This window comes from Coregonus clupeaformis, chromosome 16 (assembly GCF_020615455.1).
Source record: "Coregonus clupeaformis isolate EN_2021a chromosome 16, ASM2061545v1, whole genome shotgun sequence".
In the NCBI taxonomy this organism is placed as follows: Eukaryota; Metazoa; Chordata; class Actinopteri; order Salmoniformes; family Salmonidae; genus Coregonus; species Coregonus clupeaformis.
The window spans coordinates 40101238-40126608 of record NC_059207.1 but is presented as its reverse complement, the minus strand read 5'-3'; the positions used below and the strand labels follow the sequence as shown (position 1 = coordinate 40126608).

The following is a 25371-nucleotide window of genomic DNA, read 5'->3' as shown; positions in this document are numbered from 1 at the left end:
CTCATGAGGAATAACTTGGTGGTGACTTGACTACCAAAGAACTAGAGAGCAAAGGTAATTTGGGAGATGAAAGGAAAAGATACGAACATAAGAGGAAGAAGAGAGGAAAATAAAGATCTTTAGAGAATTGACTATTAGACCCACAACTTTCCTCAGCCAAAATTATTTTTTGCAACCTGCCAGTGTCAGTGTGTGATGCATGCACACCACTATGTCCTCTATCATATTGGTAAGTATAGACAACACCTTTAAACTTTCAAGTCACTGTTCTTAATAGGATCTATTTGACAGTGTGGTCCAGATACACATATTGTACTCACTACTAGTCATTACTCATTAGGTGACAACATTGACATACCTTTCATACAGACCAAAATCCCACTAATTTACCATGCCTGCTTTTTGTATACCAGCTTTTTCACACATCTGAATGGGGTAGGGGGTAAAAAAAAACATGGTCAATTGAAAGCCACCGATAGACCTAGTCATGATTCCTGCATTTTTCACAGACACTGTAACCAAAATACAGGTACCGGGTCTATGTGAATGGTTCTCTGTTTTTTTGCATGAAAATTAATTAACACTGTTTAATACCCCCCTAATTTGAAATGCAAATAGCCCCCCATGGTTTAAATTCCCAATCTGGCCCTCATACCGTCATGGCCACCTTATCATCCCCAGCTTCCAATTGGCCCTTCTAATAATAATAATAATAATAATAATAATATGCCATTTAGCAGACGCTTTTATCCAAAGCGACTTACAGTCATGCGTGCATACATTTTTGTGTATGGGTGGTCCCGGGGATCGAACCCACTACCTTGGCGTTACAAGCGCCGTGCTCTACCAGCTGAGCTACAGAGGACTTCTCACCTGTAACTATTCCCCAGGTTGTTGCTGTAAATGACAACGTGTTCTCAGTCAACTTAACTGGTAAAATAAGGGTAAAATAAAACACCCCCCCCACCCCTCCCAATTTGCCAGTTAACCACTGATATGTATTTTTTTTTAAGGTACCTGCAAGAAAGTGGTAAATAAAGGGCTGTTTGAAAGGGGGTCATATAAACATTGCCTTATATTTTCTTTCAGGAAATATACATCTTCTGTCTGAAATGGTTATGAGTAACACTAGAGTCCCCTTGTAGTAAAAAGGCATCTGGAATTGTTCAAATGAAACCTAATTTCCTGTGCTGTGCCTTGGCTTTGTGTGGGTAACACTGTCATGCTAATGACAGTCTGGTTTATCCTGTTTAAGTTTTGCAGAGGACAAAATACTTCCCAAACTGTGTTACGTGAACAAAGACTAAGCAACACTTGAACCTAGCTATGAATACAGAAGTTGCTGTGTGAGACTAGTAGTATGGTGGTGTAGAAAATAAGGGTGAGATTATTTGTCTATTAGCTTGTTCACTCTTATTCTGTCAGATCGATGATAGTTCATTGCCCAGAAAGTTATATAACATCATGCATTATGATACTTAATTCGGCGGCCAGTCGTCTTGACCAGACACGTTCTCTAACGTTATTCGTTAGATGGTTAACTAACGTTAGCGCAACTGCTACGCACCACCGCATGAGCACAAAGAAAATGTAGGCTAACCAACTTTTAGCCAAGTTTTGAAACTGCCTTTGATGTAACACTTGCTACATGCGATCCTGAATCAATTATTTGAAATGCATCTCATGTAATTTTGCAAAAAGTTAGCAAACGAGTAGTGAGTCTTATCTATGTCAGAACATAGCTAGTAACGTTAACTGGCTAGTCGGAGCTAGCTAACTAGTCTGACTCAAGTCAATAGACGCTGAGTTAACAAAACATTACAATATTATCTAGCAAATGTGAAACCATGAGGATCAGAGAAGGAGAAAAATACCAACTAGTAAGAGATACGTAGCGTAGTATTATTAGCTAGTACTTAGCTAGCTATATGACAATTAGCTCAATGTAGCTAGCTACAGTAGCTAACGTTAGCTGCTAGCTTACTTACCAACTTAGCCATGCGTATCCCTGCGTTTTATGTGAATCGATTAGTTTAAACAATCATTGGATAGATACTGACCGCCAGCTGAGTATCTAGCAACAAAACCTGGCTGGTGTGAACTATTATCCCGTATCAGCGTTTAGTCGTTAGCTAGCTAACGTTAATACAGGAGTGGACGGTAAATGAACTTACTTCACTGAGAAATCCATCCACCTGTCGAGTTTATCCGCACCTTTCCTCAAGGACCTAATTATTTTCTTCAACCAAGTCTCAGTCAATCGCTCTGCGGTGTGGGAAATGGTATATCAGTCAGGCAGTGGCAAACCTGTTGCGAACACACTAGTAGCCAGGTTGTTCGGAGACTAGCTGCGATTCAACCAATAATTGTCTTTTGACATTGTGCTGGGAGACTCCCAGCACCAAATGTCAACAAAAGTATTTCTTGAATCGCAGCTATTCGGAGACATGAGCTTTCAATAGATACATTTGAAACTAGCTATTTAAAAAAAGTTGAGTTCATAGCTATCTGTAACTAGTTGACTTACTTTTCTCTCCTCACACCCTTGCCGCCTGGCTCACTCCAACTTGGTAGTAGAGGTGAGGGATTTGTTTTGATACTGTAGTTGGCTGGCTGCCTGCTAGCTACAAGTTGGTAGGTACAGAATGGTGTCCCTCCGTGTGGAATGTTTTCATTACTACACTGACACGGTCTGCGACAGGTGAGATGTAAATGTATGGGTAGGTTCTGATTAGGGACATTTTCAACTCCGATACATTTTTCATAAATCAACTCATTCCTCCTAGTTACATTTTTGTTACCTAGTACAATGGCGCATCAATACCCTCTCATGTTGCTGCAATACCAAAAATATCCAGACAATTAGTTTGCTTGTGCATAATCCTTTATTAATTCCAATGTCAGGCCAGTTGAACATTAATGTAAGCCTATTTCATGTTCACTATAAACTTCCAAAATAATCAAAAAGGTCAATAAAATAACCTTCAAACAAAACTTCTATAGTATCTTTAAATCCCACCCTTTCACTCCTTATATAGAAAGCAATCAAACGTCTGCAAATCTCTAGCTTCACACAAAATATATTTGCAATACTGAATTGAAACCAGGGGGTAAAGTGCCAATGTTACAAATTAGACCGAAAACTGGCTCTACAGAGCAAGAAAAAGGAAAAATGCTTGTGGTAGATGGGGAAAAATGAACAGAGCAAAGAAACTGCATATGCATGGTCTAATAAATCAAACAAGGTCTACAGTGCATTTCTCAGCCACCAACACACATATTTTCAAGCCTTTCTTTAATACAAGCTACACTGTATTCCTTGCACTTCCTCCAGACCGGTATGAGAATCAGACTCATGCATAGAGAGAGGTTCTGCTATGTTCAGGCCATCTCTGAGTGGTGCTCAAATATAACATACAACTTTCAATGGAAGAGTTTTTGTTAGTTTAGTATAAAAATAAAGTTGCACACCAATTATGCTCCCAAACATTTCAATGGGTAGAGCAGCCAATGTTTCGGCAATGCTGAAACGTTGGTTACTATACCCATTAAAATGTTTGGGAACAGAGTGTGCATCTTTATTTTTATAGTTTACCCAGTCTGCACCTCTAAAAATGTTTTAGGTGTGTGTCAGCTTCTGCCTTTTACCAGTTAGTTAGGTAGAAATGTGTTTAAAATATCAAATTCAGGGCTGACAGTGTTTGGACTCGGGATTGAAAATCTGTGAAGGGTTCATTGGGTGTAACGTACCTACAGCTGTCTGACTGCTACCCCAATAAAATGCACCCCTTAAACCTATTCCATTCTAAATCAACCCTAAGTAGATTCTACTATGGTAAACTGATCAGTCTAACCCCAAAGTATGTGTCTATGACAAAATCTTAGACGTGGAAAAAATCTTTGCGCGCCTGCATTATTGTAGAATACATAATAAACCAATTGCATGGTGTTCCAGTGAAGAAATAGTGAGTGGGACTGTGATGGAGGTATTACTTACTTTGGCTACATACTAAACACTTTCTCCATTGCTTATAATTCTAAAATAGAGCTGCATGGAAAAATGACAGAGTGATAGCAGGAGATGGATCAAATAAAAAAAGTGAGGGTAAAGGGAGAAGTTTCAACTTCAGTGTAGTCTACTTTGTGTGAACCATGGAGGTGCTGAACAGAAGCTTCTGTTTCTTCTTCTTCTTTTTCCCTCCCTTTTCCTCTGAAAGAGAGTGAGGAAGAGATGAGTATGCAGTCTTCTAACTCCATAAATAAGGCATCACTCACAAGCAAAGACAGTGAAATACTGACCAGGGATGACCACCAGCTGGGGTGGAGCAGTTGGACCGTGGTGCTGCAGGAGTGCCTCCTCGAAGGCCTGGCTGAAAGAGTTCTGGAAGCTGGGAACTGGGACACGGTTACTCCCTCCATCACTCTCTCCATCGCTGTCTGCCACTGGAGGAGCCAGCAGCATGTCTGAGGGAGCGGCACAGAAAAAGTGGAGTCAAACATGGTCCAACACTGCCCATTATTGACACTCCATTGTCCAATATCAGTTTCAGCTGACAATACTTGTCTGGCCAACTGATTTGAGCAAGTACTAACAGGCACTGAGGAGAAATGAAGGATTTAGACAAGTAGTTGTCACCTTTCTTGGAGGTGGTCCATGGCCCAGCATCTGCCCTGGCTTTCCCATCTCTCAGCATCTATACAGGGGAGAATAAGGGATGATGAGAGAGAATGTCATACAAATTGTCTATTACTGGTCTATATTGTCCATATCCAAAAGTTGTGATACATCCCGACATCCAAGGTAATCAGTCCGTAATGAAAATAATACATGTAGGAGTGAGTAAATTAATGAGTTAGGCTAACAGACCTGAGCGAACGACATGCATTGAGAGTCATCCTCCACACTGCCCACGCTGTGCACAGGGCTGTGTCCACTCAGACTGGGGAACATCAGCCCATCTGCAACAAGAGGGAAATTGTGTTTTCAGTTTACAAGGCTCACACTTCCAAGGCACTGTTTGTAATGTGCTATATTTTGTCCAAAATATGAATTCCATGTCACAAAATATCTTGAGTCGATAAGACGGGAACACTAACATTTCCAAACTTATCAAAATTAAGGACAGTTGAAAGAGCTGGTCTCACCAGAGACAGGGCTGCTGCTGAGGAATGAGGGAGGGGCCAACAGAAATTCAGGGTACACTGGTGGACTGCCATTGTGAGGTGGGGACCCAAACGCCGGGAACTGCTGAAAATTCTCCAGCCCAATATGTACCTCTGGATCTGAGAGAGAGAAAACTGTCAACTTAAGATACCCCATCTGACCACAGGTTTTTAGTTACACATTATACATTGAGAAACAACCAAAAGTAAAATGTACTCACATTTCCCCTGCTTCTTGTTCTCCTCCATTTCGATACGCCTCTCCCTGCGCTTCTCATCCCTTGCTTTCTTTTGTCTAAGACGCTTTCTTTTCTCCAAGTCATCTGAGTCAGATAAGAGTGACGAGAGAAGGAGAAAGAAGATTTGGATTTGAGGAGTAGTACTGCAGCAACCCATGAATACATTATGTGTGTGCGTGTTAGGATATCTAACCTGCAAAGCTGTCCAGGGTCTCTTTGGACAGGGTGGGAGGCTGCAGGGCCAGCTCACAGATGCCGAACTCACAGGTGAGCGGCAGGTGAGCCAGGTAGCGGTGTCGACGGCGAATCTCCTTTAGCCAAGAGAATCAAAACAATGAAATGAGCCAGAAGAAACAGAAGTCTTGGTACATTACCATGAATAAACATACTTAAGTAGTATGTTACAGATCTAAATCACTTACCTCTGTGATAGTTTGCCCCTCGATCTCCACCACAGTGGCAGTGATGGCGTGAGGGCTGGCCTCCAGGCTGCCGTACTCACGCAGCAGACAGCGCACGTTCACTGGGTGCAAAAACATCTGCTGGCAGTCCTCCGCTGAAGGGAGAAGGAAAGGAGTAAGTACAGAGACTGGACTTTTGATTACAATATAGATGACAAGGTAGGTATTGTGTGGAGAGACACTGATAAAGACATTTTGCTAAAGGGTATCCTACCTTGGTAGAAGTAGTAGGAGGGTCCATGCTCTGAGGTTTGGGGGCGCACTGTTTCAGCCTGGCTGGGAGGGTTCTCCTCTGCAGGCTGGGTCTCTGGAGCTGCATCCCCAGAGGCCTCAGTGGACTCCTCCAGCACGCTCTCCAGGAGCCCTTCAGGGAGCTCTGGTTCCTTACCAGGGGCCTCATCTGGGTCCTCCTCTGCTACCTCATCATCAAATGCAGAGGAGTACTGCAGCACCGGCTGGAAATAGCAAAACATGGAGAATCTCTCAGAGCCAATAACAAGGGCGAGTTTGGAGAGTAACGTTACAGAAAGGGGTTATAAATGACAACACTTACTTTGGTACTACTGAAGGTGGTCACCACTTCCTCCTCAGGGGAGGGGGGGTCTGCCAGAGTGAGACTTGACAGGTTCAAGTTGTTCTTAGTACATGCCTTCTGGTGCTTCAGCAGAGCCTCCTCTCGCTCCTGGACCACAGCAGAGGAAAGAGATGGGGTTAGTTCATGCCATCTAGGCCTATATGACTTGAACTAAGTTTGAGTAACAATACAGTAGACACAGCCTGTGTTTTAAATTAAAAAGCTGCTAGTTGGTCAGTGTTACCTGGAGATTGCACAAGGCGCTCTGGATGAAGCAGGCTGTGGCATCCTCCTCCTGGGTGAGCTGAGCCTGCAAAACGACCTTCTCCTCAGCCACCAGGCCCAGCACCTGCTCCTGAGAGGCAAGCAGCAGCTTGGAGTACGGGCTCAGATGCACATCTACAACACAGGGGTACAGCCATGTCAAAAAAACTCACATATACCATACCACAAACACAGGTATATGGTAAACATTTGGTCATCATCATCCTCCAACCTTGCCTTCTTTGCACTAACACTTGTCTTATTGAGGGAAAATGTACTTACTATGACTGATGTGGTTGTCTCACCTAGATACCTTAAGATGGATGCACTAACTGTAAGTCACTGGATATTAAGACCGTGAAAATTTCTCACCTCCAAAGCAAATAGGCTCCTCCACCTTCACCCACTGGGAGGTGGGCATGGCCACCAGAGCCCCCTTCTCCCTCCGCATTAGGCGCATGGTGATGAGGTCACCAACTGCATACTGCCTGGTCTCCATTGCAACCACACTGCAGTGAGGTATGAGGGGATAGAGCATGTTACTAACCATTTTCAACCATAATATTTTATTTCCCAAAGGTTGCGATACAGAATGTTCTAATAAGGCTGTTTAACATCGCTCTCTCTCTCTAACCTTTTGAGGTCGTCAGAGTGTACAGCCTCATAACAGATGGGGCACTTGGACCAGCTCTTGTCACTGAGAGACAGGTAGTGCAGCATGCATGGCCAGCAGAAGATGTGGCCACAGCGGGTGATATGGGCCGCTACAGGGGGGTAGAGGCAGATGGGGCAGGAGGGAACCTCATGACTGTAGATGCGCTGGAGGGGGTAAATAATATTTGCATTAAAAGTCTAATTAGACATGGAGATTTCAAGCGTAAGAGAGGGCTGGTGTATGGAACTGGCTATAAGGTGAATGCACCTATTTGTAAGTCGCTCTGGATAAGAGCGTCTGCTAAATGACGTAAATGTAAATGGAACTTACCACTTGCTGCACACAGTCCCAGTTCACCAGAGTGTCTGGGTCAGTGAGGTGAGCATTGTAGTCCTGGTCATCAGTCACCACAAACTGGCAGCTAAGGCAAAAGGAGACCAATTAGTTAATAAATACCAACCTAACAATTCATACTGTACAAAGTAGACTGAATTGATCGGGAGCTCACTTGGCCTGCAGGAAAAGCTCCTTGTTGAAGGGCTTATGCTTGTGGCCCCACTTGTTGCGGCGGCCCCAGCATGAGTGTTTCTCTCCTACTAGGCCACCATGGCCCCCACGAGGCTCAAACGTGAAGTTGAGCAAGTGGTTCAGACTGATCTTTTTGGGTCCAGAAAACTGAGCTGGGCTGAACTCGGCCCGGCGGCACTCTGCTACCTGGGGGAAGGGAGAAGAAAATTAGAGCCTGACTTTCCTGAATCACAGGTAGGAATAATAATATTCCAGTTAGATGTATGTGGGTTGATGCTGCCTTGTTTCTACCCTTCAGTGACTCAAATAATTCTACCATTAATTTGTCAATAAGTGCTATTATATTGATATTAATACAATCAGTGGGAATATACAAATATAGGACTTAACTAAGCTCTCTTTTCATATCCAAACAAGGATTTTTTAAAAAGTAAAGTCTTGCGAAAGCTCACCTCTTCGCGTCTTCCTCCACCTGTAATGCCATACTGCCGGGCTTCACCTCTCTGGGTGGGTCTCTTGTCAAAATTCTTGCTTTTCTGTGAATTGGTGCGACGAGGGCCAGGGAAACTTTCACTCTTGGGAAGGGAGGGCTCTCGCTTGCGGCTGTAGCGCTTAGAGCTTCCATTATTCTTACCATCTGGGGAGAATGAAAGGGGACAATATGGAGAGTTATCATTCTAGCAGGATTCCAGTGTTTCCTCTAGGATTTTTTTCAGCAATGCTGGCACAGTTTGCGTGTTTTAAAGCCAGTTTCCTGCAATAGAGTGGTGAGGAACTCTGCGGACCCTTCATGTCCGAAAGTAATTTAGCCATTCATTGTAGTCATTGCGCTCTGTAGAGTTACTATTCTCTAGTTTTCTCGTGTCAATTAACTCCTGACATTCCTCGATTACGCATTATATTAATAAACGTCCGATTTACCTCAACAAAAACGATAGTCAGTTTAAAAAACTTTAAGGAAACAAGACTGTACATATCTGGCTGTGTTGGCAAAAATCACTACATATCCCATCAAGCCAAGCGGGGAGAGGCTGTCCGTTGTCACAGTTCCAAGACCAGTCAGAAACGTCCAGCTAACCTTACGCCAAAGACGCTGGTGGATCTCTCAACTGAACTTGGATCCGCGTCTTACGACAGATCTCAAACCAGTCATGACTATTCAACAAAACAATACATTATTTTCTTTCCAGCTAATTTCTTAGTTACATGATTGTATAACTAGCAAAGGAGATTTGGCAATGAGGACGAAAACTTATTCAGGAGACAGATTGAAGTTTTTATGCCTGGATATCAGGAGCTGGCAGCGAAAAGGTTGACTGAACAATTCAGACAAACAAATCAAAATCAGATTACTTCTATTTAAAGAGAGTGAATCAATATACAATCCTGAAATCAGCTGTAACGGTCAATAGTAAAACAAAGCTTAAAATGATGTTTTAGTGAACCCTAAATCAAGAAAATGTATGGTGAAGTCGCCTCCTCACCACTCTTTTCTACACATTTTGCCATGGGGCCCGAGAGGAAAATATACAGGTTTAACGTCAATTTCCTGCAATTCTACAAATTTGGCCATGCCTTATGCCGTGTTTTTATGCTATTTTAGCGACGCAAACATAAAATCAATGGGGGCCCCATGCCATGCTTTTTAGTGCTCTCATCTAATAAAAACATATAGGTCCATTATCTTTGACATATTTTATATCTGGTTTTAGATGTTTAAGTTCACACTGAAAACGATTTATCACAAATTATTTTCAAAAATCATATTTTTTGCAGTTGCTGCCTGCAGCTGCTAGATGAATATAGATGGGTTGGCTGACAACGTCATGAAAACATTGTGTGCGTGTCAATGGGGCAGAAGTCAGCGTTTTGCTGTGATTCTGTATGGCCAGATTGCAGGCAATAATGACAAGAAACTGCCATGTGGGGAATTGTAAGGTGTCTCGTTTCATATTGTTCTTGATACCATGTCTTGTTTTGAGGAGTTTTGACTGATTTCAAGTCAATGCTAATATGGCAAAAATTCGCTAGCTAGCTAACCAACAACTGTAACGATGTATTTGAGAGAGAAGTGCTCATTATGCAAATGTATTTATGTTTTCAATATACATTGGAGACTAAATATAGCTTACTAGTTGTTAAACAACCAACCCATCTATATGGGAAACACTGCATTCAGGATTGGAAATTAACACCCGCCAAATGCAGGTAGATTTAGTCATTGGCGACTAGAATGTGCATTCGGAATGTATTCAGACCCCTTTACTTTTCTCACATTTTGTTACAGCCTTGTTCTAAAATTGATTACATTAATTATTTCCCCTCAATCTACACACAACAACCCATAATGACAAAGCGAAAACAGGTTTTAAAAATGTTTGCAAATGTATACAAAATTTAACAGAAATACCTTATTTACATAAGTATTTGCATGAGACTCAAAATTGAGCTCAGGTGCATCCCGTTTCCATTGATCATCCTTGAGATGTTTCTACAACTTGATTGGAGTCCATCTGTGGTAAATTCAATTGATTGGACATGATTTGGAAAGGCACACCTGTCTATATAAAAAGGTCCCACAGGTGACAGTGCATGTCAGAGCAAAAACCAAGCCATGAGGTCGAAGTAATTGTCCGTAGAGCTCCGAGACAGGATTGTGTCCAGGCACAGATCTGGGGAAGGGTACCATAAAATGTCCGCAGCATTGAAGGTCCCCAAGAACACAGTGGCCTCCATCATTCTTAAATGGAATAAGTTTGGAACCACCAAGACTCTTCCTAGAGCTGGCCGCCCGGCCAAACTGAGCAATCGGGGGAGAAGGGCCTTGGTCAGGGAGGTGACCAAGAACCCGATGGTCACTCTGACAGAGCTCTAGAGTTCCTCTGGGGAGATGGGAGAACCTTCCAGAAGGACAACCATCTCTGCAGCACTCCACCAATTAGGCATTTATGGTAGAGTGGCCAGATGGAAGCCACATGACAGCCTGCTTAGAGTTTGCCAAAAGGTACCTAAAGGACTCAAGACCATGAGAAACAAGATTCTCTGGTCTGATGAAACCAAGATTGAACTCTTTGGCCTGAATGCCAAATGTCATGTCTGGAGGAAACCTGGCACCATCCCTATGGTTAAGTATGGTGGTGGCAGCATCATGCTGTGGGGATGTTTTTCAGCAGCAGGGACTGGGAGACTAGTCAGGATAGAGGCAAAGATTAACGGAGCAAAAGTACAGAGAAATCCTTGATGAAAAGCGCTCAGGACCTCAGACTGGGGCAAAGGTTCACCTTCCAACAGGACAACGACCCTAAGCACACGGCAAAGACAACGCAGGAGTGGCTTCGGGACAAGAATGTCCTTGAGTGGCCCAGCCAGAGCCCGGACTTGTACTCGACTGAACATCTCTGGAGACCTGAAAACAGCTGTGCAGCGACGCTCCCCATCCAACCTGACAGAGCTTGAGAGGATCTGCAGAGAAGAATGGAAGAAACTCCCCAAATACAGGTGTGCCAAGCATGTAGCGTCATACCCAAGATGACTTGATGCTGTAATCGCTGCCAAAGGTGCTTCAACAAAGTACTGAGTAAAGGGTCTGAATACTTATGTAAATGTGATTTTTAAAATTTTTATTTATAAAAACCTGTTTTTGCTTTGTCATTATGGGGTAGTGTGTAGATTGATGAGGAAAAAAACGATTTAATTTTAGAATAAGGCTGTAACACAAGAAATGTTGTGGAAAAAGTCAAGGGGTCTGAATATTTTCCAAAGTCACTGTAAATTATTTATTTTACCATACATTGGTTAAGACACAGGTCACAGAAAATGAAACTAAGCAATATACCCCATTACTTCTTACTAGTAATACATTGATTGGTTTTTGAAACAAAGCATGTTCATCCTTTTTTTGTGATTTTTGGTGTAACTACGGAGGGAAAAAAATAGTGGCTGGTAAAAAAAAAATCGGAGTGGCTGGTAGATTTATTTTATTTTTATCTACCTGCCACAGTGGCTGGTGGACCCAAAAGTGAATTTCCCACCCTGAATGCATTCTATTTGCATTGCTTATCTGCCTTTCTCATGCTCACCATTTCCCTGAGGCACTCTCATGTAAAGTACGAAACAACGGGTACCAGCTTGCAAATCAATCAAGGGGTGAAGATTATGAAGATCTTGCTGATATTATTACTGTTGTACGAAATACCTAGTGCCTTCAGAAAGTATTCATACCCCTTGACTTATTCCACATTTTGTTGTGTTACAGCCTGAATTCAAAATTGATTAAATATATGTTTCTCACCCATCTACACGCAATAGCCCATAATGACAAAGTGAAAATGCGTTAGAAATTTTTGCAAATGTATTGAAAATGAAATACATAAATGTCTAATTTACATAGGTATTCACACCCCTGAGTCAATACATGTTAGAATCACCTTAGGCAGCGATTACAGCTGTGAGTCTTTCTGGATAAGTCTAAGAGATTTGCACACCTTGATTGTACAACATTTGCCCTTTATTATTTTCAAGACTTTCAAGCTCTGTCAAATTGGTTGTCGATCATTGCTAGACAACCATTTAAGTCTTGCCATAGATTTAAGCAGATAAGTCAAAACTGTAATTCGGCCACTCAGGAACATTCACCATCTTCTTGGTAAGCAACTCCAGTGTAGATTTGTCCTTGTGTTTCAGGTTATTGTCCTGCTTAAATGTGAATTTGTCTCCCAGTGTCTGTGGAAAGCAGACTGAACAAGGTTTTCCTTTAGGATTTTGCCTTGTGCTTATCTCCATTCCGTTTCTTTTTTATCCTGAAAACTCCCTAGTCCTTAACTATTACAAGCATACCCATAACATGATGCAGCCACGACTATGCTTGAAAATATGGAGAGTGGTACTTAGCCAGTATGAAAAATGTATGCACTCACTAACTGTAAGTCACTCTGGATAAGAGCGTCTGCTAAATGACTAAAATGTAAATGTAATGTGTTGCATTTGCCCCAAACATAACAGATTATTTTGTCACTGGCCTACACACAATTGATTTGCCAATTTCTTTTGCAGTATTGGTCAGTAGCTTTTAATTTTGTATTAATTTGTAATATTTTCTACAACCATAATTCCACTTTGACATTATGGGGTATTGTGTGTAGGCCAGTGACATTTTTTCTCTCAATTTAATCCATTTAAAATTCAGGCTGTAAACACAAAATGTGGAAAAAGTCAAGCGGTGAATACTTTCTGAAGGCACTGTATCTAAAAGACAACAATACAGAAAGGCCTATTGGTGAAAAGTAAACAAAATCCTCTCATTTTCAAAATTTCCAAGACAAAGTTAACATTGTTGAGCAAACTGTGCAAGCTGATATTTAGAACCCACATGACTAGCACAGGGTGGGCTGTGTGGACTTATCAGCACAAGCCAGAGCAAGTCAACTCATCTCATAATTGCATACATTTAAAGTGATAGATCACTCAAAAATCAAAGTTTGTCAGGAGTTGTTGGACCTGTTGTGTAGCTCCTGTTATTGGGATATGCCTCAATCACAAATGAATGGCAAATAGAGACAATCTACAATGCTGAAATTAGATGTGTCCTCCACTGTCTAAGGCCTTTATAGCTCACTTTTACACAATTCATAGACGCTAACTACCTTAGCGCCTATTGACGATAGTATATTTTGGCCGGGGGGAGTTTTGTTAAGAGCCCCAACACTAGCTCCTAACGTTAAAACGCATTGCTCGCTGTACAGTTATGGAAACATAAGGAACGTATCTTTCATATCAGCGAGATTTTTTCTTCTTCTTCTAAAAAATGTTAAAATTACTACTCACCTTTATAGGGTTAGGACACCCAGACGGCCATATTTCGATGTTACAGCGCTTGTTTACGGAAAACAGACAGAAGCGTACCTGTGCCAATTAGCCATCTGCATGTCCGAACACCTGTGTGTAAACTGAAGACTGACGCTACCAACGTGTTGTCACAAAAAAATACTGTTGGCTGCAACTGTTTTAAAACAGTGTACAGTAAGTGTATATTTTTTGCATTTGTGAAATTATTTTGATGTATTTTGGTATTTTATTAGGATCCCCATTAGCTGTTGCAAAAGCAGCAGCTACTCTTCCTGGGGTCCACACAAAACATGACATAATACAGAACATTAATAGACAAGAACAGCTCAAGGACAGAACTACATACATACATACCACACGTAGCCTACATATCAATACATACAAACTATCTAGGTCAAATAGGGGAGAGGTGTTGTGCCGTGAGGTGTTGCTTTATCTGTTTTTTGAAAACAGGTTTGCTGTTTATTTGAACAATATGAGATGGAACGGAGTTCCATGCAATAATGACTCTATATAATACTGTACACTTTCTTGAATTTGTTCTGGACTGTGAAAAGACCCCTGGTGGCATGTCTGGTGGGGTAAGTGTGTGTATCAGTGCTGTGTGTAAGTTGACTACGCAAACAATTAGGGATTTTCAACAATGTTTCTTCTAAAAAGAAGAAGTGATGCAGTCAGCCTCTCCTCAACTCTTAGCCAAAAGAGACTGGCATCCATAGTATTTATATCAGCCCTCTGATTACAATGAAGAGCAAGACGTGCCGCTCTGTTCTGGGCAAGCTGCAGCTTAACTAGGTCTTTCCTTGCAGCACTCGACCACACGACTGGACAATAATCAAGATTAGACAAAACTAGAGCCTGCAGAACTAGCTTTTTGGAGTGTGGTGTCAAAAAAGCAGAGCATCTCTTTATTTTTATTTTTATTTTATTTCACCTTTATTTAACCAGGTAAGCCAGTTGAGAACAGGTTCTCATTTACAACTGCGACCTGGCCAAGACAAAGCAAAGTAGTGCAACAAAAACAACACAGAGTTACATATGGGGTAAAAAAAAAAAAAAAAAAACGGACAGACCTTTCCCCATCTTTACAACCATTGAATCTATATGTTTTGACCATGACCATTTACAATCTAAGGTAACGCCAAGTAATTTAGTCTCCTCAACTTGTTCAACAGCCACACCATTCATTACCAGATTCAGCTGAGGCCTAGAACTTAGGGAATGATTTGTACCAAATTCAATGCTCTTAGTTTTAGAGATGTTCAGGACGAGTTTATTACTAGCCACCCATTCCATAACAGACTGCAACTCTTTGTTAAGGGTTTCAGTGAATTCATTAGCTGTGGTTGCTGATGCGTAATATGTGACTTGTTTCAGGAAACTAGGTGTATGTCGCACGTCACTACTTCACAGGAGCGCGATTTGAACGTAAACTTTTTTTTAAATCAAAATGTGTTTTTTGGCAGAAATGCCTTCTGGAACATGTGAACTTTCATGTGCCTTAATAACAAACTTGTATGCCATCTGTAAATACGAATAAAATTGTTAAATTACGAGCCTAGTTGGTTTAGCCATGGAAAAAAAGACAGCAACCTTCCCGCTATCCATGATTGGCTGAGATAATGAGTGGGCTGGACATGCCGAGAGATGAGTTCAGATTGGTCTGCTATGTAGCATGTTTCTGTCTATAATATGAGCTGGTCAGTATGTGTAGGAAATCCTTTCTAACGCAGCTTTTTTGAAAGATATCACGTAGTAGAATTGTATAAGTGTTGCTCTCCACTTTATGGAGGACCGAGTTTTGAAATCAGTGGAATTGGAGTATGATAGCTAAGGAGATGGAGTAAATTCTGCCGTTTGATTGCAAATATGCAGACGGAGTCGAAAAGAGAACACAGAAGGCTCCGGATTACATCTTTAAAGTAAGGGCAACCATGGCATCCGTGACAGATAGGGAGAAGCGTCCATCCATGTATACGGGTAAGAGAGTCTAGCTAGCTACATTTTCAGATATTACACATTTCTAATTTTGTCAGAAAGTTGTTTTTATTTCAAGTTAAAGTGTATGATCTGTGTAGTAATATTATTCGTATCTCAGAGTTATTTGCATTGCTATTTATAGCCTAATGTTAGCTAGCTAACATAGAACCTGGTTGGTTAGCTACCTGCAGATTCATGCAGGGTAGTAACGTTATGAGTTGGGATAATGGTTCATTGTTTAGCTAGCTAGCTACATGTCTAAACAAAAGACTCCACTATGCAAGTAACTATTTCAATAAAATGTTTATGATGTCACTGCAACAACTGTCGATAGACGTAGGTAAATTCGCTCTGGCTATCTACTCTGATTTCAGAGCACTAGTCTGAGTGTGCCAGAGCGCAGAATAACTGACACATTTACAAAACGCTCAACACCCGTTGAATATGGTCGGTGTCAGTAAACGTTGGCAAAAAAAGTGTAATTAAATTGTTGCCAGCAGCACAGTTGCAGTCATCAACGCTCTGGATAAACATAAAAACAGCTTAACCAGCTCTGCTATGGCGAGTAAAATGGTCAGTGAGCTGTTCTCTCATTTGTGTCTGGAAGTAGCTAGCAAGCTAGCCAATGTTAGCTTGGGTGCTTGACTGCTGTTAGGTCAGAACGCTCGGATCAACCCTACTTTTCGGCTAGAGCGTCCAGTGTGCGCTCCGAGAGCGAAACGCTCTGAATTTACGAACGGCCAATCTGACAACACTGAGTTTACGAAAGCCCAGAGCACACTCTGGCACTCCAGATTAAATTTACGAACACACCTGTAGTATAAACCAGCCTTTAGTCTTGAAATCTTTGGTTGTTTAGCACATAGCCTCACATGTGAATCCTTAAAGAGATGGGTGGGGCTAAAGCTTAAAAAGGGTGTGAACGATGCTGAATGGGTGTAGACAAAGAAGAGCTCTCCAGTAGGTACCAAAACATTCGAGGGCCATTTTCTCAAGTGAGGTTACAAGTTTATCAACTTTCAAAGCAGAATTACTTTCCCATTGTTCCTCACCTGTAGTGTATGATATACCATTTTCTAGCTCTGAGTCTCTACTTTTATCCAATGTAAAAAATAAAATATAAAAAAACTTTCCAATTTTGCTACATAATATGGAATCGAGCCGGTCAGTCACATATGGTTGAATCATCAGCATACATGGACACACATGCTTTGTTTAATGCCAGGGGTAGGTCAATGGTAAAAATAGAAAAGAGTAGAGGGCCTAGAGAGCTGCCCTGCGGTACATCACACTTTACATGTTTGACATTAGAGAAGCTTTCATTAAAAGAAAACCCTTTGAGTTCTATTAGATAGATACAGTTGAAGTCGGAAGTTTACATACACCTTAGCCAAATACATTTAAACTCAGTTTTTCACAATTCCTGACATTTAATCCAAGTAAAAATTCCCTGCCTTAGGTCAGTTAGGATCACCACTTTATTTTAAGAATGTAAAATGTCAGAATAATAGTAGAGCGAATGATTTATTTCAGCTTTTATTTATTTCATCACATTCCCAGTGGGTCAGAAGTTTACATACACTCAATTAGTATTTGGTAGCATTCCCTTTAAATAGTTTAACTTGGGTCAAACGTTTCAGGTAGCCTTCCACAAGCTTCCCACAATAAGTTGGGTGAATTTTGGCCCATTCCTCCTGATACAGCTGGTGTAACTGAGTCAGGTTTGTAGGCCTCCTTGCTCGCACACGCTTTTTCAGTTCTGCAGACAACTTTTCTATAGGATTGAGGTTAGGGCTTTGTGATGGCCACTCCAATACCTTTACTTTGTTGTCCTTAAGCCATTTTGCCACAACTTTGGAAGTATGCTTGGGGTCATTGTCCATTTGGAAGACCCATTTGCGACCAAGCTTTAACTTCCTGACTGATGTCTTGAGATGTTGCTTCAATATATCCACATAATTTTCCTTCCACATGATGCCATCTATTTTGTGAAGTGCACCAGTCCCTCCTGCAGCAAAGCACCACCACAGCATGATGCTGCCACCCCCGTGCTTCACGGTTGGGATGGTGTTCTTTGGCTTGCAAGTTACCCCCTTTTTCCTCCAAACATAACAATGGTCATTATGGCCAAACAGTTCTATTTTTGTTTCATCAGACCAGAGGACATTTCTCCAAAAAGTACGATGTTTGTCCCCATGTGCAGTTGCAAACCGTAGTCTGGCTTTTTAATGGCGGTTTTGGAGCAGTGGCTTCTTCCTTGCTGAGCGGCCTTTCAGGTTATGTCGATATAGGACTCGTTTTACTGTGGATATAGATACTTTTGTACCTGTTTCCTCCAGCATCTTCACAAGGTCCTTTGCTGTTGTTCTGGGATTGATTTGCACTTTTTCGCACCAAAGTACGTTCATCTCTAGGAGACAGAACGCGTCTCCTTCCTGAGCGGTATGACGGCTGCGTAGCCCCATGCTGTTTATACTTGCGTACTATTGTTTGTACAGATGAACGTGGTACCTTCAGGCATTTGGAAATTGCTCCCAAGGATGAACCAGACTTGGAGGTCTACCATTTCTTTTGATTTTCCCATGATGTCAAGCAAAGAGGCACTGAGTTTGAAGGTAGGCCTTGAAATACATCCACAGGTACACCTCCAATTGACTCAAATGATGTCAATTAGCCTATCAGAAGCTTCTAAAGCCATGACATCATTTTCTGGAATTTTCTAAGCGGTTTAAAAGGCACAGTCAACTTAGTGTATGTCAACTTCTGACCCACTGGAATTGTGATACAGTGAATTATAAGTGAAATAATCCATCTGTAAACAATTGTTGAAAAAATTACTTGTGTCTTGCACAAAGTAGATGTCCTAACCGACTTGCCAAAACTATAGTTTGTTAACAAGAAATTTGTGGAGTGGTTGAAAAATTAGGTTTAATGACTCCAGCCTAAGTGTATGTAAACTTCCAACTTCAACTGTAGCTCTGAATCCACGATATGGCAGAGGTTGAAAAGCCATAACACATAAGTTCTCAACAGGTTATGGTCAATAATATCAAAAGGCTGCACTGAAATCTAACAGTACAGCTCCCACAATCATCTTCTTATCAATTTCTTTCAACCAATCATCAGTCATTTGTGTTCGTGCAGTACATGTTGAGTGCCCTTCTCTATAAGCATGCTGAAAGTCTGTTGTTAATTTGTTTACAGAGAAATATCATTGTATTTGGTAAAACACAATTTTTTCCAACAGTTTGCTAAGAGCTGGCAGCAAGCTTATAGGTCTGCTGTTAGAACCAGTAAAGGCCGCTTTACCACTCTTGGGTAGCGGAATGACTTTGGCTTCCCTCCAGGCCTGAGGACAAAGCCTTTCTTCTAGGCTCAGATTAAAGAAAAGACAGATAGGAGTGGCTAGAGAGTCAGCTACCATCCTCAGTAGCTTTCCATCTATGTTGTCAATGCCAGGAGGTTTGTCATTATTGATCGATAATAATTTTTCCACCTCTCCCACACTAACATTACAAAATTCAAACTTGCAATGCTTTTCATTATTAGTTTTTTTATGCATGAATAGGATGGCTCGCTGTTAGTTGTTGGCATTTCCTGCCTAAGTTTGCCCACTTTGCCAATGAAGTAGTCATTAAAATAATTGGCAACATCAAAATGGTTTTGTGAAGAATAAGCCTGATCTGATTTGATGAAAGATGTAGTTGAATTTGTCTTTCTGCCCATAATTTCATTTAAAGAACTTTTTAATACTGTTCCTTCTTCTTTTGTTGAGTTTAGTCACATAATTTCTCAAATTTGCAGTAAGTCAGCCAGTCAGATGTGCAGCCAGACTTATTAGCCACTCCTTTTGCCCTCATCTCTTTCAACCATACAGTTTTTCAATTCCTCATCAATCCATGGAGCCTTAACAGTTCTAACAGTCAGTTTCTTAACAGGTGCTTGTTTATCAATAATTGTAAGAAGCAATTTCATAAATTCATCAAAGTGCAGCGTCTGGATGCTCCTTATTAATCACATCAGACCAACAAATATTTTTAACATCATCCACATGAGTCACAGCAAAATATTTTGTATGATCTCTTATACACTATTTTAGGCCCAGCTGTTGGAACGTTGGCTTTCCAGCATATAGCCAGGAAAGCCAAAGGGCTTTATGTAGAGGGCTTTCTGTTTCTAGAACCTTAACGCAATTGAGAATCGATTCACATTTAGATGGAGTATTTGGCTGTTTTGGCTTCCAGAACAATTCCCCTCTAAACAGAACATGTAAGGTCCTTGGCCTATAAGGAGTAATGTAAGGCTGCTTTAGTCCATTATTGGGCTAGTTCACTTTTAACTCCACCAGCCTCTGGAGTTCAGTGAGCACTCTAAATGAACACTTTGTATGCATGAAACAGACACTTTGAATAACTAGATTAATATTGTAGTTATGAAACAGCCCACCTGAACAATAGTTAACCTGTGGTTAGATATCAGTATTATTCATTGATAGATAGATATATACAGTGAGGGAAAAAACTACTTGATCCCCTGCTGATTTAGTATGTTTGCCCACTGACAAAGACATGATCAGTCTATAATTTTAAATGGTAGGTTTATTTGAACAGTGAGAGACAGAATAACAACAAAAAAATCCAGAAAAACACATGTCAAAAATGTTATAAATTGATTTGCATTTTAATGAGGGAAATCGGTATTTGACCCCTCTGCAAAACATGACTTCGTACTTGGTGGCAAAACCCTTGTTGGCAATCAGAGGTCAGACGTTTCTTGTAGTTGGCCACCAGGTTTACACACATCTCAGGAGGGATTTTGTCCCACTCCTCTTTGCAGATCTTCTCCAAGCCATTAAGGTTTCGAGGCTGACGTTTGGCAACTCGAACCTTCAGCTCCCTCCACAGATTTTCTATGGGATTAAGGTCTGGAGACTGGCTAGGCCACTCTAGGACCTTAATATGCTTCTTCTTGATCCACTCCTTTGTTGCCTTGGCCGTGTGTTTTGGGTCATTGTCATGCTGGAATACCCATCCACGACCCATTTTTCAATGCCCTGGCTGAGGGAAGGAGGTACTCACCCAAGATTTGACGGTACATGGCCCTGTCCATCGTCCCTTTGATGTGGTGAAGTTGTCCTGTCCCCTTAGCAGAAAAACACCCCCAAAGCATAATGTTTCCACCTCCATGTTTGACGGTGGGGATGGTGTTCTTGGGGTCATAGGCAGCATTCCTCCTCCTCCAAACACGGCAAGTTGAGTTGATGCCAAAGAGCTCGATTTTGGTCTCATCTGACCACAACACTTTCACCCAGTTCTCCTCTGAATCATTCAGATGTTCATTGGCAAACTTCAGACGGGCCTGTATATGTGCTTTCTTGAGCAGGGAGACCTTGCGGGCGCTGCAGGATTTCAGTCCTTCACGGCGTAGTGTGTTACCAATTGTTTTCTTGGTGACTATGGTCCCAGCTGCCTTGAGATCATTGACAAGATCCTCCCGTGTAGTTCTGGGCTGATTCCTCACCGTTCTCATGATCATTGCAACTCCACGAGGTGAGATCTTGCATGGAGCCCCAGGCCGAGGGAGATTGACAGTTCTTTTGTGTTTCTTCCATTTGCGAATAATCGCACCAACTGTTGTGACCTTCTCACCAAGCTGCTTGGCGATGGTCTTGTAGCCCATTCCAGCCTTGTGTAGGTCTACAATCTTGTCCCTGACATCCTTGGAGAGCTCTTTGGTCTTGGCCATGGTGGAGAGTTTGGAATCTGATTGATTGATTGCTTCTGCGGACAGGTGTCTTTTATACAGGTAACAAGCTGAGATTAGGAGCACTCCCTTTAAGAGTGTGCTCCTAATCTCAGCTCGTTACCTGTATAAAAGACACCTGGGAGCCAGAAATCTTTCTGATTGAGAGGGGGTTATTCTGTCTCACTGTTCAAATAAACCTACCATTAAAATTATAGACTGATAATTTCTTTGTCAGTGGGCAAACGTACAAAATCAGCAAGGGATCAAATACTTTTTTCCCCTCACTGAGATATATATATATATATATAGTACCAATCAAAAGTTTGGACACACCATCTCATTCAAGGGTTTTTCTTTATTTTTACTATTTTCTACATTGTAGAATAATAGTGAAGACATCAAAACTATTAAATAACATATATTTTAGATTCTTCAAAGTAGCCACCCTTTGCCTTGATGACAGCTTTGCACACTCTTGGCATTCTCTCAACCAGCTTCACCTGGAATGCTTTTCCAACAGTCTTGAAGGAGTTCCCACATATGCGGAGCACTTGTTGGCGGCTTTTCCTTCACTCTGCAGTCCAACTCATCCCAAACCATCTCAATTGGGTTGAGGTCGGGGGATTGTGGAGGCCAGGTCATCTGATGCAGCACTCCATCACTCTCCTCCTTGGTAAAATAGCCCTTACACAGCCTGGAGGTGTGTTGGGTCATTGTCCTGTTAAAAAACAAATGATAGTCCCACTAAGCCCAAACCAGGTGGGAAGGAGTATCACTGCAGAATGCTGTGGTAGCCATGCTGGTTACGTGTGCCTTGAATTCTAAATAAATCACAGACAGTGTCACCAAAGCACCCCCACACCATCACACCTCCTCCTCTATACTTCACGGTGGGAACTACATTTACATTTTAGTCATTTAGCAGACGCTCTTATCCAGAGCGACTTACAGTTAGTGAGTGCATACATTATTATATATATATTTTTTCCATACTGGCCCCCTGTGGGAATCGAACCCACAACCCTGGTGTTGCAAACGCCATGCTCTACCAACTGAGCTACATCCCTGCCGGCCATTCCCTCCCCTACCCTGGATGACGCTGGGCCAATTGTGCGCCGCCCCATGGGTCTCCCGGTCGCGGCCGGCTACGACAGAGCCTGGATTCGAACAAGGATCTCTAGTGGCACAGCTAGTACTGCGATGCAGTGCCTTAGACCACTGCGCTACTCGGGAGGCCACACATGCGGAGATCATCCCTTCACCTACTCTGCGTCTCACAAAGACACGGAAGTTGGAACCAAAATGTCTAATTTGGACTCCAGACCAAAGGACAGATTTCCACCGGTCTAATGTCCATTGCTCGTGTTTCTTGACCCAAGCAAGTCTCTTCTTATTATTGGTGTCCTGTAGTAGGGGTTTCTTTGCAGCAATTCGACCATGAAGGCCTGATTCACACATTCTCCTCTGAACAGTTGATTTTGAGATGTGTCTGTTACTTGAACTCTGTGAAGCATTTATTTGGGCTGCAATTTTTGAGGCTGGTAACTAATGAACTTATCTTCTGCAGCAGATGTAACTCTGGGTCTTCCTTTCCTGTGGCGAGCCAGTTTCATCATAGCGCTTGATGGTTTTTGCAACCGCATTTGAAGAAACTTTCAAAGTTCTTGAAATGTTCTGGATTGACTGACCTTCATTTCTTAAAGTATTGATGGACAGTCGTTTCTCTTTGCTTATTTGAGCTGTTCTTGCCATATGGACTTGGTCTTTTACCAAATAGGGCTATCTTCTGTATACCCCCCTACCTTGTCACAACACAACTGATTGGCTCAAACGCATTGATGAAAGAAATTCCACAAATTAACTTTTAAGAATTAATTGAAATGCATTCCAGGTGACTACCTCATGAAGCTGTCATCAAGGCAAAGGGTGGCTATTTGAAGAATCTCAAATATAAAATATATTTTGATTTGTTTAACACTTTTTTGTTTACTACATGATTCCATGTGTTATTTCATAGTTTGTCTTCACTATTATTCTACAATGTATAAAATACTAAAAATAAAGAAAAACACTTGAATGAGTAGGTGTGTCCAAACTTTGACTGGTAGTCTGTCTGTCTGTATATATATCCTTAATTTATGCATCGGAATCTTGGTGAATGTGTCAATGTTGGGTGTGTTCGTAAATTCAATCTGGAGTGAGCTTGTAAATTCAGAGCGTTTTTACACTGGACGCTCTGTCTGAGGAGTAGGGTTGATCCAAGAGTTCTGACCTCACAACGGCAGCACATTTACATTATTTTGCAGATGCTCTTATCCAGAGCGACTTACAAATTGGTGCATTCAACTTATGATAGCCAGTGGGACAACCACTTTTCTTCATTTTTTTATGGGGGGGAGGGGGGAGGGGGGGTAGAAGGATTACTTTATACTATTCCAGGTATTCCTGGAATAGTAGTTAGCACCCAAGCTAACTACTTCCAGACAAATGAGAGAACACCTCACTGGCCATTTTACTCTCCCTAGCTGAGCTGGTTAGGCTGTTATGTTATCCAGAGCGTTGGTGACTAACTGTGCTGCTGGCAACAATTTAATTACGCTTTTTTGCCGACGTTTCCTGACACCTGCCATATTCAACGGGTGTTGAGCGTTCGTAAATTCCTCAGTTATTCTGAGCTCTGGCACACTCAGACGAGTGCTCTGAAATCAGAGTAGATAGCCAGAGCGAATTTACGAACGCACACGTTCTGTCAAGGTACGTCATCTCCCATATCAAGTAAACAAACCATGCACCACTACTAGGCCCTGCAACGTGCTTGGCTAGCTAACTATTTAGCAAGCTAAGCGAACGTTAGATGGGTAGCTAAACCAGCCAGGAAAGATTACCTAGGATTTGGTTCTAATTATTGATTAATGTTCACCTGTTTTCGATTTAGATTCGCCAGCTGTTGGGCCTGTAGAACTCGAACGGGGCGGAACCTTGTTGCTGTTGGCATTGCTGTTTGGATTCTTCTCCATGGTTGTCTCCTTTCTGCGATAGGTATTTAGGCCGAGCTCCGGGGAGAGAGCGTCCGAGTTCTCTAGCATTAAATGGGGCAAAGGGAGAGGAGAGCGGGTTGTTGCGACTGCGGGTCAGGCGGCGAAGGCCCTGATTCATTTCTGTCAAACACGGAGACTCCATCACGGCGACATATTGACAACTAAACAAGCAGAGAAAAATAGAGACACAATTTAGGCGTCTCAGTAATGGAGGCTGTGTAGGAAGCGAAAACGAAGGCTCACACCGTGGGGCCAAGACCCCGTAAAGTTGAGCTTTTTCGCGATCTGGGAAACACTTGGCCCCAACAAGGCGTTAACCGTTCTCCAAACTCTGGAAAACGGACAATTGTGCCGTTTCCCCCCAAAAAATATATGATCGTAATGGCGACAGGTCGCCAAACAGGAACCATAGAGACCCAGATGAAATCTGCGTGTTGTTCTTTTGTACGGGGAGGGATTGTGGGAAACGTAGTAAAAACCCAACATTTTCTAACTCATCAGTAGCTAACGTTAATTATTAACATGGCAGGTTAGGAGAATAGAGAGCAATAGTTATGCCGTCTTTTTGTAGGCGCTAACTCTGCAATAGTTCGATGTACAAAGCCTATGGGAAAATAAATTTAGTTTTTATAGGGTTTTTGGATAAACGCTGTAAATAACGTATGTGGTAAACACAGGCATATAGGAGATCTTATACGTTGTTTACTATAAGATCATCTCCATCAGCTAATGTCACTTTTTGTGAAATTTGAAACATTTATGTAATTAAAAAAAACACAAAGGCTTCAAAACATAAAGGTAATGTTAATATTATCTCATAGAACAAAAAGTATAAGATCTCCTAAGCCTCAGTTAACCTCCGGCCTTATTTTTGGTGTTT

General features: G+C 41.8%; 1 protein-coding gene across 1 annotated transcript; it reads right to left on the bottom strand.

The window, feature by feature from the left end:
* Positions 1 to 2866: 2866 nt before the first annotated feature.
* LOC121584748 (RING finger protein 10) lies at positions 2867 to 24936 on the bottom strand. The gene is made up of 17 exons (XM_041900833.2): positions 24374 to 24936; positions 8337 to 8521; positions 7865 to 8070; positions 7687 to 7777; positions 7336 to 7520; positions 7074 to 7210; positions 6682 to 6836; positions 6417 to 6545; positions 6078 to 6318; positions 5825 to 5958; positions 5596 to 5713; positions 5385 to 5486; positions 5146 to 5283; positions 4868 to 4959; positions 4637 to 4694; positions 4300 to 4464; positions 2867 to 4210 (listed from the first exon to the last, which is right to left on the bottom strand). Exons 1-17 carry the CDS (start codon positions 24537 to 24539, stop codon positions 4137 to 4139), a joined length of 2376 nt encoding a protein of 791 aa, XP_041756767.2. The 5' UTR covers positions 24540 to 24936; the 3' UTR covers positions 2867 to 4136.
* Between the last annotated feature and the right edge of the window lie 435 nt (positions 24937 to 25371).

What these genes read in the sequence shown, in the direction of transcription:
- LOC121584748 (XM_041900833.2), bottom strand. Translation starts at nt 24,539, where the DNA reads ATGCTAGAGAACTCGGACGCTCTCTCCCCGGAGCTCGGCCTAAATACC. An exon ending in GAGCTTTTCCTGCAGGCCAA is followed by an intron (nt 7,778 to 7,864) that starts GTGAGCTCCCGA and finishes CTTTTGCCTTAG; the next exon opens with CTGCCAGTTTGTGGTGACTG. An exon ending in CACTCTGACGACCTCAAAAG is followed by an intron (nt 7,211 to 7,335) that starts GTTAGAGAGAGA and finishes ACCTCACTGCAG; the next exon opens with TGTGGTTGCAATGGAGACCA.